The sequence below is a fragment of the Plectropomus leopardus genome, chromosome 24 (assembly GCF_008729295.1).
Source record: "Plectropomus leopardus isolate mb chromosome 24, YSFRI_Pleo_2.0, whole genome shotgun sequence".
Lineage (NCBI taxonomy): Eukaryota > Metazoa > Chordata > Actinopteri > Perciformes > Serranidae > Plectropomus > Plectropomus leopardus.
In genome coordinates, this window is record NC_056486.1 from 10,367,884 (window position 1) to 10,381,254 (window position 13,371).

At 38.9% G+C, this 13,371-nt stretch overlaps 1 protein-coding gene across 1 annotated transcript; it reads right to left on the bottom strand.

Moving 5' to 3' along the window:
• Window positions 1–5,523: 5,523 nt before the first annotated feature.
• On the bottom strand, window positions 5,524–12,225 carry LOC121962861. The gene is made up of 6 exons (XM_042513177.1): window positions 11,833–12,225; window positions 11,177–11,281; window positions 9,939–10,069; window positions 8,727–8,888; window positions 8,195–8,421; window positions 5,524–6,345 (listed from the first exon to the last, which is right to left on the bottom strand). Exons 1-6 carry the CDS (start codon window positions 11,897–11,899, stop codon window positions 6,243–6,245), a joined length of 795 nt encoding a protein of 264 aa, XP_042369111.1. The 5' UTR covers window positions 11,900–12,225; the 3' UTR covers window positions 5,524–6,242.
• Between the last annotated feature and the right edge of the window lie 1,146 nt (window positions 12,226–13,371).

The window sequence follows — 13,371 nt, forward strand, 5'->3', positions numbered from 1 at the left end:
ATCATAAATATGTTACATACATACATCTTATCATATCAACATTTCTAAAGTGACGTACCATATGAGCTTTGTCATCAGGAGGTGGAGGGGTAGTGGATGGTGTGACATTTAGGCATGATGCCTGCCAAACAATAGACCACTGTTCCAGACCAACAAACAGCAAAACCAGTTGTGATTTAGCAAATCCTTTCTGTGTTTCCTGTGGCTTTAAAGGCAAAAACATGGCTGTTCTGTAGCAACCTGTCACTGTTATTCCGGCATCGACAGTGCCACAAAAAGCTGTCGTTTTTTTACAGAGATGCATGTCCTGAAGAGATAGTGTCGTGAAAATTTGTTGTTTTTTATTCAGACATAGCTGCTTTTCCAGCAGGGATTGTGCCCCAAAAACTGGATATTTGAAGCCAAAACGCTTGATCTTTTCTTGATCATAACCAAGTGGTTTATGACCACAGCACTAATGAAATGTGAAGTTAGAACATAAATAGCAAACACTAAATAATAACATGGAATATGACATATCCAAGTTATGGAGAACAAACGATGTCAACATTTTTTCTGCCAAGCTGTCTCATCTGATAGAGCCTTTTGATTTGTCACAGCAGGACAAGCACAAGTGTTACTAATGACATCTATAATGGCCCTGTTCCAGGAAGGTGTCACGGTAAGGAAAGTCAGTGAGCCAGCATGCACAATATCAGGGCCCTGAAACTTCTTCACCTTAACGAAACCCTGCCATGATTGTTTTAATGATACTGGTGATTTTCCTGTTATGAAATATCAGATGTCAAATATGAAACGGGTCGATTAATTGATTTAGACCTGGGATATACAATAAACGCAAATTAATTCTTAAGGGACGATTATTCGGATTTTTGCAGTTTTAATTAAGTTTCAACAATTTATTTGTGTTGTACTTTAAATAAACACCCCTTTGTGGGTTCTACACTGCTTTAAACCATTTTGGAAAACTATAAATATTCGCCAATCAGACTGAACACTCTAACAGCTTTTTTCAATGTGATTTTAAAGATCAGCTGCATTTTCTTTCAAAGTGATAACTGTACTGGGGGCTATTAGGTCAAAGCTGGAAAAATTATGAATGCTTACAGAATATGTATTATATCCAAGTGATCATTTGGGGAATAAAATAGTCATAACTGGCGCACAGCTCTGCTAATTTGAACCAAAGCACTGGTTACTCTGTGGAAGGAGGAGACTATTGTAAGACACCATTAAACCTTAAGAAAATAAGACTGTAAAGGTCATCTCCAGGATTGTGACAGCAAGGTGTTGTTGCTGCTCTTATCAGTGTCCCTTGTACCTGCGCAGCTCTTTGGATTTATCATTGCAATTCCAGCTACATCAAAATGCCCTCCTTCACTTTCTCTCAGCTCTGTTTGCCCAAGCTGCAGCGACAGATGTTTGAGTGTTAGTACAGATGTCTATGAAAGGAATTTAGCGATGTAAGACTATTCAAGTCATGTACAAACACTCAGTCACTCTGTTCGCTCGCTTTCAGTCGCTTCTGGAACTCCTTGGGACTCAGTAATGCTGGTTTTCTGACCTCATAGCTAGTTAATTACCCTTAATTACACTCACCTGGCATCCCAGGTGTACATCACCCCCTTATTAGATGGCTGGAGATAAATGAAAAACCACTAATGTAAACCTCACATTGTACCAAGAGGGAATTAGCCATTCCACAGAAACACAATCCATCTGTAATGTTCAGGGCATTGCAGCAGCTATTTCTGGATGAAGTGTTGTAACTTCCCCGCTTTTATTTTTTTTTTTTTTGCACACCCAATTTCCTTCTCCCTGCCTCATCTATTTCAGCATTTTGTGATTTTTCGACATTTTTCTCAGCTCTTTAAGAACACACTTGAACTCACTTGTTGTGTTCCAGTTGAGGTGCTGCTTCTGTCAAAGTCCACATTTCATGACTGAAAACTGTAAAAATAATGGGTCGACAAAGCTGTTGCGCTCCGCAGTCTCCTCCAAATCACATGTTTCCTTTGGAGCCTTCAGTATCCTCTAATCCACTGTATGTCGGTCAATTATTTAACAGTGCATTCAAGTAGTCAGTCGTGCCCCAGGGTGGGGCCATGGCCACCCTGATGGTGTCTTCTAGCACAAATTATGGGAGGCTGACAATACAGTCTTCAAGAGACTGTGGTTGGGTCAGTTTTAAAGCTACCTGGAAAGTAGTCGTATCTTAAAAAATTGGACAACCAGGGCATCTATTGGTTCAAATCGCATTGGTGTAGCTTGCTGGGAAAAGGGCTAAATAACAATCCAAATAAAGGCTAAATATCTGTATGGAAACGACGACTGTTACCAATTTCAAACTCTCACATCAAGATATCTGAATGAAAATGGGTTTGATGAGAATGAAGAGAAAACTTACAGAATAGACATATGAGCCTAAATTTAGTACAAATTCAGCAGTTCTGACTGAGAGACAGTTGGAAGCGTCCACGCCTATGTCATTATGACTGATCTAATTACCATCATGATGCCATATTTGTCCAGTGGACTGCTACAAAACCAACAAGGCCTCCATATTAAACAAAAGACTATGTTGTTTGTAACTGTCATCCATGACACACAAGTGTTGATCGGTGCCTCATAAAAATGCTACATATAACCAATATTAAGCTGTTTTCTGATTTTACACAGCTGTAGTGGTTAGGTTTAAGCACAAAAACCACTTGGTTAAAAGCCATGACAATGGGAGCCTGACATAAACTCCACAGTTTATTGTGAGCAGTGTGGACATGGTGTTCATTATGACATTGGCACAGAAGTGCATCACTATGAGCAAATGAAAAGGTGAAATATTCTTACATTCTCTCCCAGGCTAACCTCTGGTGACAGAATGTATTGGGAATATAAAGTTGCTGATTTTTGATCTGCTGAATGGAGCACTTGTTGGGGTGTTTATTGTGTAGAAAATACAGAATTTACAGCGCTATGAAAGGGCAACAGCTATGCAAAGAGGCAAACAAACAAGGAGGTCTGTCTTTGTAGCTGGTAGCTCTCTGATCTTGGTGCTGCAGTGAAGGCAACCTAAAGAAAAACCTCCAAAGCACAGGGGAGCAGTAATGCATTGGTTTTCTTTTTTTCTTATCTTTACAGTAGTCATAATAATAGCATTTTGACTTATTTACTACTTGATTGTGTATCAGACCTCTTTTAAGGTTTTTTTTTTTTTACCTACAGTGCCACAATCAGTAAGCTACGGTGCTTTGACAAAATGCTCCTCGTGCATTAGATTGTTTTTGTTATTTTGCTAAGGACTTCTTGAAAGCCTCTAAAGTACCACAACAACCCCCCCGAATCCCATGTTGAAACAATTAGCCTGAAAGACTTATATCAGGTGAGAAGCAGGCCATGCCTTTACATTACGTAACACCTGCAAACATAATAACGGCCCACAAACGTAATACAAATCTGCAGATATTAATGTAATAATCAGACAAACTTAATAAATTTCCCACAAAAATAAAAGCAGTTGCCTATTACAAATGTAATACGAACTTTCCTGCAATTGTCCAAAAAAGAAACCTATACTGCGTCCAGAAAAGACATCTGTATTAAGTCCAGGAAAGACGTCTCCATAACGTATAGAAAAGACGTCTATATGATCTCCAGAAAAGACATCTATATATGTTCAGAAAAGACATCTATATGACGTCCAGAACAGACATATACACAACGTCCTCTTGTTGATTTGCAAACACAGTTTTAGGTCACTAAAATCAAGGGACTTTTTCAAACAGCTCAAAGGTGCCATTTTTTTAAAATTCCGAGTACTGTGTTCCTATGACGATGTGTTAAACAGAGAAAACGATGAAGCCATCTCCTCAATTAACCCATTGTTGTTTTGTGTAAGGAGAATGCCTCAGAAACAACGTCATGCTGCCGGTTTGTTTACATTTTGTTGGCACTGCTTGATCTACTGACTACTTGACATCTTAATTTAGTATTGCTGCATCACTTCAAAGACGAATGGAGGTGTCTGCTGCAACCAGTGTTATTGGGTTCACCTCAGTGTCTATGATTTTTCCATGTTTTTGTCTGTAAGAGCAAGCAATAAAAGCGAAATGTTTGTGATGGCTTGGACGAACACTCCCTGGTATTATCCCCCCTTCATTATTATCATTGTTTTTCCTGTAATTAGAGGCAACAAAAGATAGAGCAAGGCAGTTTCTCTCTGTCTCAAGAAAGACTGAAGTTGGTCAATATATGTGAGCTCAGGTGCGGGAGCCTGAACCACCACCAGTCCGACCAATTTAATCTCCAATTATTACAAATTAACACTGTATATCAAAGTGCGTGGATACTACACGCACATATACTGTAGTCACCATAGCTGCAATATTACTACCCTCCACTTGAAATACCCTGAAGACTAATAAATGTATTTATCCTGATCTTTTAAAGCACCAACAACACAACCACTAACTACAGTATATTCCCATACAGAAATTGTAGAGATAGCATAGGAGATCAAAATCCTCTAAATGGCAATATGGTCACTATGTATCCCAATATGCGTAATACATCATTGTAAAGCAATTTCATTATTTCTGTCAATGAAATATCATAGCAGGCAGTGTGCATGTCAACTTCTCACCCTTTTCGCATCTCATTTATTGTCTTGAAATCCAAATAGCATTTAAGAAATATTTAACATCCATCCTACAGAGCGCCATGGCAACAGCTGTTTCTACAGTGGTAACAGCAGTGCTTCACCACTGAAGTCACAAGCCTGACTGTGATGACAGGGACACTGGCTGCGGGAAAACGGTGCAGGGTGGGCTCCACCTAGTGGTACAAAGTGGTAACTTCAGCAGCAGAGCTTACACGCACAGCCAGTCGACAAATGATCAATCCACTGATTGATTAATTCTATTACTTACTACAATGGCACATTTTTAAGAAGCAGCAGTGTCCAAACGAGCCGCTTTGCAAACTCCATAGTCTACAAATAAACTTTCCCAACCATATAAAATCAATGTCCACACCCTACAAATCCATTTCTCCAAATATTACCACTATTTTTAGTGGTGCTTTCCATTCATAAAAACAAGACAAGTATATGAACTTGACTGATGCACTAATTGTAGGCAGACTACAATTCACAAATAGATGCTTGGAAAGAACTTACAGATGATGGCTGAAAACAAAATATAAGGCATCACACCTTGACACATCAGCAAGCGTATTTGCAGTATGCGCTATAAATTACATGGATAACTTCCGGCTAGTGAAGCAGACTCGTAACTGCATGACCACCATTTTGATCTTTGCAATTACTGTAGTATTTATCAAACTGCTACTATGAAACACCAACTACTTACTCCAACATTAAAACAATAAATATAGGAGTAAGTTTGCTGGACAACATGGAAAAAGCTGAATACAAAATTCAAAAATACAGTGAGGCAAAAAAAAAAAACAAAAAAAAAAACAGATGAATACAATTTCCATGATACGAACGTAACAACTTTATTAACATAAGGAATCTATTTAAACAAAATTTTTCAAGTTTTCAGGGCAGACAGCAACAGTGCAATCAGTGACAGACAACAGGCCACAAGACAGACACGCAAAACATAACTGTATTCAGAGATGGCAAAGGCCACAATTTCAAGTATTAACAGTAACAAAAACATACACACACACACACACGCACAAATACAGAAACAAGAAAGTCCATTTCACTTTTAACATTTCCATGATCAATGCAAAAGTTACTCGAAACAAAGTTCTAAAAAATACACAAACATTTTTAATGATATTTCTGCCAGCACCAACTGAATGCATCATTTCTCAGTGAGAATTCTCCTCTAAAAATAAATCATTTTTTGGAATAGGCAGTTAGTTAACACATCAATGACACATTAACCAATGATAAATAAATCATGAGGTGTGGCGTGCAACAAATGTTATACTAAATACTTCCCAGTTGATATCAAATGCAATGTGATTAAATAAGAGATTTTATTGCATTTTCCCCATTTAGAAGGTAGTTGTCATTACCTTTTGACACCTGTGTTATGTTGCACATTACCAGTTGCTCCCTGTCCTTTGGAAGAATACTGTTGTGGTTTTTCCAAACATACACTACCAAGTTCAAGGTTTTTGGCCCTGTAACTCAAATAAATTATTTAGGTCATCTATGAGGCACACATTTCACCACTGTGTAGCCAGTTGGTTAGACAGTGTTTCTCCTGTTATTTTGTGTCCGTGGAGGTGTCATCAGCACATCCCATAATCCTCTGCAACTCCTGAACACAAGGCAAAATGGACTGGCTGTGCACCCGAGCCATCTTCAACCTACAGAGAGAAACACAAGAGTCATCTGCTGGACTTTCACCTGGATTCTCAGTTCAATGCAACATTTTGTTGTTTTTTGGCCTAATCAACTAATTACACAAACTTACAATTAAAACAGCCTGCACCTTTGGGAAAATGTTACTTATGAACCTATGGATATGATTACATCTTGGCTCCGTAGCTCATCAAGAGGCTAGATAGTTTGCACCCACAGAAAGTGTTTACCTAACTAGTAATTTCACTTTAGCAGCTACCTCAGAATGTAAGCAACAATCATTTTAATGTTGTACTCTGAATCATAGTTTAGCTGCTAGAATTTGGTGAAATGACTGATAACAAGACACACAAATGTGCTGCATCTCAGTGAGAGCTATAGTAAACACATGAGGCCAGATGTATAAGTGATGCACCAAAAAACATGCACATGCCTTTTTCCACACATTGGCTAGTATTTACAAGGAAAGAATGTGCAGTGAGAATGAGAGCACCTCACACGTTCTTCAGACCATGTGTACACAGTTTTAGCTGTGATCGGTGCAGGTAACATGAAGGCAAAAATTACATTTAAGGTGAGAGATGTCACCCTAAAATAAAACCAACTTTAGCTCTTTTGCCAATTTCTCTGATATTGTTATTTTTGCAAGTTGCAAAGTAATCTGTAAATTGTTAAAGGCACATTTCTTATAATTTTATGATACTTCATATTTACATTTGAGCCATAATCTCCCTGTTAATAATAATTTCTGATCTGATTTCTGATCCTGAATTGTGGCACGCTTTCTAAAGTCAGATTGAACATGAGCACGATAAGAATGAATATTTTTTATGCATCTGGCCCCTGGGTGGTAAACAAAGTGGAACTTCTAGCAAGGCAACAAAGCAAACTAAGTTCCTTAGGGGCTGGTAAAAAGGTTGGAACTTACATTTAACAGGTGACAAGATAGGACTCCAGTAGGATGCCCATGCTGCCTCCGCATTGCCTCAGCTGGGTATTTAAGACGGAAATTGGCTGCCATCCCATCAGCAAAGAAAACGTGGGAAGCCGCGAGTAAATCACAATTTAAGTCTGCGCTGCTCAAATATGCTCGGAACAGTTTTAGAAAAGGTAATCATTCACATAAATCAAGGTCTTCTGTCCCCTGAGTTGACCTTTTCTTAATCAAGTATTGTTGAGAATGGTGTTGGTAACCTGATGCAAACCTCTTATTAGTGCCACAAAATAAAAGGGAAAATTAAGAGATTTTATTGGTGAACAGAGGCACCACTAAATGACTGGTGCACTCTGACCTTCCTGTTATGTACATGCTGGGAAAAACACTGAAATAAAATGAAACCCAAATAACTCAAAAGACTGAGATTATCATGATGATCATTATTCCTTCAGTAATATATAAAAAGTGTGCGCGTTGACACGCTGTCAATGTACACTATGTATTGATTCAAACCTGGGGCATGTTCAGTCTCAACACGTTTTGCAACGCTGCGCTACGGTTTCCGGCTTGAACATGTTTCTCCAAAACAGTGTGAAACAGGTTTTGAGATTCTTATGTTTACCTCTGTTAAATGGGTGTGTCAGAGGCCTGACCCATTCAGCAGCTAAGTGTATGTAAATAAATGTCTAGTAGATCTTTACTTATTATACTTGCACGTTTTGCTTACGTTTCACACTTGCTTCGGTAATCTTAACACGTTTCTAACGCCTAAAAGCCCTTTAAATTAAAATGAACTAAACACTGCCATGTATGAAGACAAATCACCCGTGTGACACAACAGTGTTGAACGCACCACCATTTCTGTTTAAATAAATGTTTTACTACATTACAGGTCGTCAGAAACTAGAGTGAGTTACCTCCTGAGCAGCTCGCGTCCTCTGTCGGGTCCAGGGTGTAGGTGCTGCAGAGCAGTGAGGCTGTGAGCTGCCAAAATGCTGTAACACTGTTCTTTGAGAGCGTTATGGCTTGCTGTATCCCACTGTGGCAACTCGCTGGTGTAGCGCCATGCCATCAATGTGTGCTCCAACACAGCGTCCCACTCTTTGTTCCTCAGAAGAACTTGGCCCCACTCCTGACACGAAACCTGAGGAGGAGGATAAGGAGGTAACGGCTCAGAATGACACAAGTGCTCAGCTCACAGCCAGGTAACATATGGAGTCGTTTTTCATATATCGGTGAAAAATTATTTTTATGAAGACAAAAAGCTCATTGTGAAAAGAATAGCAGGGGTGTGCTTGAAGAGCCAACAACTCCTTTTATGAGTCTAAAATTAAATACATCACTTTCTTGCAAACGAAAATTGGACAGCAAACAAGTAAAATTAAATCTGCAGCCTTACAAAAAGTCTCATCATTTACACAGACAAGACTTAACAGCACCACTACTCACTTTGAATGCCACCAGGTGAGGATATGCCTTTCTGTAGCAGTGAGCGTCCCTGTTGGAGGCAAGCCGTGAGTAAGGTATGGACCTGTAAATATTTGCTTTCTTGAGTTGCAGGTCTTCCTGGAGATACTTCAGGTCCGATGCTAGGATCCTGGGATCTTGGCTCTAAAATGAAAGGCAACACAGTACATTTCACATTACATTGTACGTAGTGGACGCTCAGTGCATTTTGGCTTCCACCACACGTTTTTATGGACAAAATTTTACTTTTCTGTGACTTTTCAAGGACCCAAAATATTTTTTTTTTTGTCCTACCTGCCTGGTGTTTTTCAAACACATAAGATCCAAACTCAAGTCAAAAAAATTGCAACTTCCTTTATGATATGGACGGTATCGGGGACAGTTGGAAATTTAAAAATCCAACACTAATTTCTGCTTTTACAGGTTTTAGCTGTGATAAATGGTGTCATATTTGGTGGGGTTTTTTTTTAAAGAAAACAAGCCTTTCAAACCAGTTTTCTTAAATGAATAACTAAGTAAATACATAGAAATTTACATTTTTCCCCCAGGTTTCTATTAAAATTGCCAAATTTGTTTTTTTAAAAATGCTTTTTTTTCCTATAAAAATAATTGAATTACAAAAAAAAAAAAACTAATGTAATTATGTCAATTACTTTTTAAAGAAGGGTTCCCAGAGTGGGATAATCAACAGTTTGGTTGTCACGTTGGTTTGCTCTGTACCTTCAAACCACCACGCTCTACTTTCAGAGAAGTAAAACTGCGTCAGGTGACAATTGAACATCCTCGGCTGCCCATGACAAAAGAAATGTGGCACTGAAGTATAAGGAGGGGGTCTGCATGGAAACTTCGGGATTAATGGCCATACACTGTTGAAACTAGTGACGCGCAGGTTTTGTTTTGTTTTTTATTAAAACTCCACTAACCTGGCTCATTATGAGAGCTCGTTATATGCTGCTAACAACCCATAAAGTCATGCTTTAACTAATGAACCACACCCAAATTGAGTTCACTGATTATGTTTCTGAAAGTTACTAATTATTTACTCACTTTATGACCCGCCTTTCCAAAGCATGCGATTTTTTTCTAACATATTTACCTAAACTGCGCCCGCAGGCTGTGCATCGACCCACGCATCACCAGTCAGAGCATTTTTCTTTTCTTAATACTGTCATGCAGCATGGCTAACATGGATACCTGCTCAACTAAGATGAGGGACCTGATGAGCTGTACAAGCCGCTGTTTGGACAGAGGGGTATGCTGCTCGTCCATCTTGTCACATTGCTCCTCTATCCTTCCCCTCCACACTCCACGAATGGACAAGTCCACTGCAAAACAAAGGGATAGAATTAGGACAGTGTTTGAAACTCAACATTTAAGCTGACCATTTTAGAGGTTTTTAAAAGAAAAAAACTTAGGTCAGTGGTCCTCAGGGCAGCACAAGAGAAGTGCACACATCAACTTTATCATGACATATTAACATTTTACAAAAAACATAAGTTGACAGTGATATAGCCTACACAACACTCGTATTACGTTCTAGTATTCAACTTTCATACATTTGAAAGAAATGAAAGTGGGCCAGTACAGCAACACCACATGCAGCACCACAGTACACTTTAATATTAGAACTGGTAGTAAGAATAACAGCAATTTGTTAAACATATTTTAAAAAATTATGATTACATTTGCTAATGATTATGTTAGAGTCACTTGATCACATTTTTTTGGTAAAAAAATATTGTTTTGGTACATGACATATCATATCGGTGCAGATATTCATTGAGTTTTTCGTAACTGCTCTGTGTATTTTGTATAGTATAAAGTAGTGGACTCTCCTACGGCTATGTTTATATTTACATGATTTATTATGTCATTTCTGTGTTTGAACGCAGGTTAAGTTATTTACTACAGCTACTGAACCGCTAATCAGTTTAGTGCAAATGATTATACCAAAAATTATGAACAGGACAGGAACCAAAACAGTGACACGTTGCAAACAAAGTGGCCTAGAAACTATGGTATGTTGAACCAGCCACTGTCGATTATTTCAGACATCTGTGCCTGGTTGCCTGTCAAGCTTTGCAATTTTTTTTCTTCACGTTTTTATCTACACTTTTAGTAGAGGGGTTGAACATTTATATTTGAGTATTGTAAGAATTATAATTACTGTCTAGACAGTAAAGACCAATAATAAGTAGGTAAGGAGGGATGCATTTCAAGTAACTAATGTAAATGGACTAGTCATCAGTTGGTATGCAGTTGCATTGTTGTTGTTGTTTTTTCCGGACACACAGCAGCAGTTTTACTGCTCTGAACATTATTGTGATTTACTGATGTAAGCTGTCAGACTCCCCAACACTGAAGTGAAAGGGACTCAGTAGTTAAAAACTAGAAACTGGTTTTGCAGGTTAGTGATAGTTGTTTGTACTTACATGAGTGTACCCGCTTTGGATTTGCAGTTGTGTTTCTCCCTCTTGGAAGTGGAAATGGGGCCAAACGAGCACTTAGTATTTCTTGATAGGACCTCCTCATCCGAGCTGTAAAAACAGGACATTAATTCAAATTGTGTGACTGTGGTTCGTGTCAATATTTCCTACAAAAGACCATTTTAACAGCAGGTTTTTATGACTTGTCACAGTAAGAAATGCATAAGCGAAACTCAGTTCCATTAATCTTCACAGTAAGCCATCCCAACATGTACAATACCAGTGTCTCCCCTAATTGGAATGCAGGTGTCATTAATATAACTGAGCACACCTGTGCTTTTTTCTACAACATGTCAAAACATCTGCTGTGAAAACGCTGTTTTATGGCAAACACAGCATACGGCGCGTCATATAAAACGACGGTGCAGTGCATTTTTATTTAAAACATATACAACCCTATTTCCAAAAAAGTTGAGGCCGCTTTCTTCAATAAAATGCTGTTAAAAAGTAACATTATCAGCTAAAGTAACCAACTGTTTGTACTGTGGGCGCGCGCTTGTGATAACATTAGCATGATAGCAAAAGTGGCGCGACCTGCACAAAGAACACAACTTACAGCAGTTTTCGCAGCCTAAATTAAAGCTGACATATTCCACACTTACCTGCAATTTTGGGCTGTGGAGCAGGTATTTCCACCAAGGCGCGTCGTGGCTGGCACATAGCTGCCATTGTGGCCAAACTAAGCTGTTGAGATGTGGAGCTAACTACCTGCTAATAGCCGGTGACGCTTCTGTTAGCTGAACTTTAAACCCCACTGAGTGCCCAAACGCTAACTTTTCCACTGTTGGCTTCAGCTGGTGGACTCTGCAGATCCTTCAAAGGCGTCGATGAAGTTTACAAACTCGCGACAAGGATAAACTTGCTCGAATTTAACAAAATAATATCAGGAGTCCCACTGAAGCCTTCTAATGGAAGTAAGGAGACACTACAAACTTTTGTTTGCGGCACCGTCAGTACAATGCTGCTGAAGCGCGCGACACGAGTTGCCGCGCGGGCGTGGTTTGCTGCATGTGTGGACCTGATTGGTAAACGTCGCAGCACGTGCACAACAGGCGCCCAATATGCAAAAGAGGTGGCCACTCCTCCTCCCCTACGTCTGTTCCGCTGCTTGGGAGAAAGATCACGTGATGATGACAAACGCTGGTGCACGGATTGAGACTTTAATAGATGCGCGTGGCCACAGCAAACATTTTTAATCATGCTTGGTGTGGCCACGCGCATCTATTAAAGTTAAAGTTTATTTAATTCTATATGTTAATTCATGGATAGAGGATCTTTTTAATACCCATTAGGGATAAACTGCATGAAGTAATCCTGTTTTCTTCTTCATTATGTCCTATGTGTCCCATCACTTGCTCAATAGTGTGAACCACAACAACTTTAGCAAGACGGATACTAAACAACACATAAACCTGGACTCTCTAATTAAAGGCCAGTTTGTCTGTGCAAGAATGGCCGAACAGACATGAATTCATTTTAAGCAAACAAACACATCATGTACTGTATGGGTGAGAAGTGGGAGCAAGTCATTGTTTTGGTGTTCACAAATAAGTCTCAAGTTTATGCAGTCAGGTCCCGTGCAAAGTCCCACATCAAGTCCGCGGTCCTCAACTTTAATTTTTTTCTGCTGATTTTGTCAAGTCGAGTCTAAAGTTATCAAATTTGGGATTTGATTCTGACTCACCTTGTGACTTCCTCTTACTGCGCCTGTAATGCATGTAGGAATCAAATATCTGTAACTAGATAAATACACAACAAAAGAAAACATGTTCAAACAGATGTGCATGTTGCATTCAGTTAAACAAGTTAATCCACAGCGTACCTTTCATCTTAATATGAACAGCATCATAACAAATTGTATGATTTTTACCAAATGCTATGCAACAGGCATCCTATATTGACATGATGGCTTCAATGTATGCAGACAGTAGTTTTATAAATTGACATTAAACTTATTGGCTGTTACATTTTTATTCTGTGATGAAATAACGCTCAGAACACGAGCGCTCATTGTACGTTACAGTAAACGATTCAACCAAAAGACATGGTAAGAGACAAAAAAAAATGTAAAATGTTTTTAATAGGTTGGTGAATTACTGAAAAAAAAAAACAGGAGTTTAATTTCTTTCTCAAGAGACATA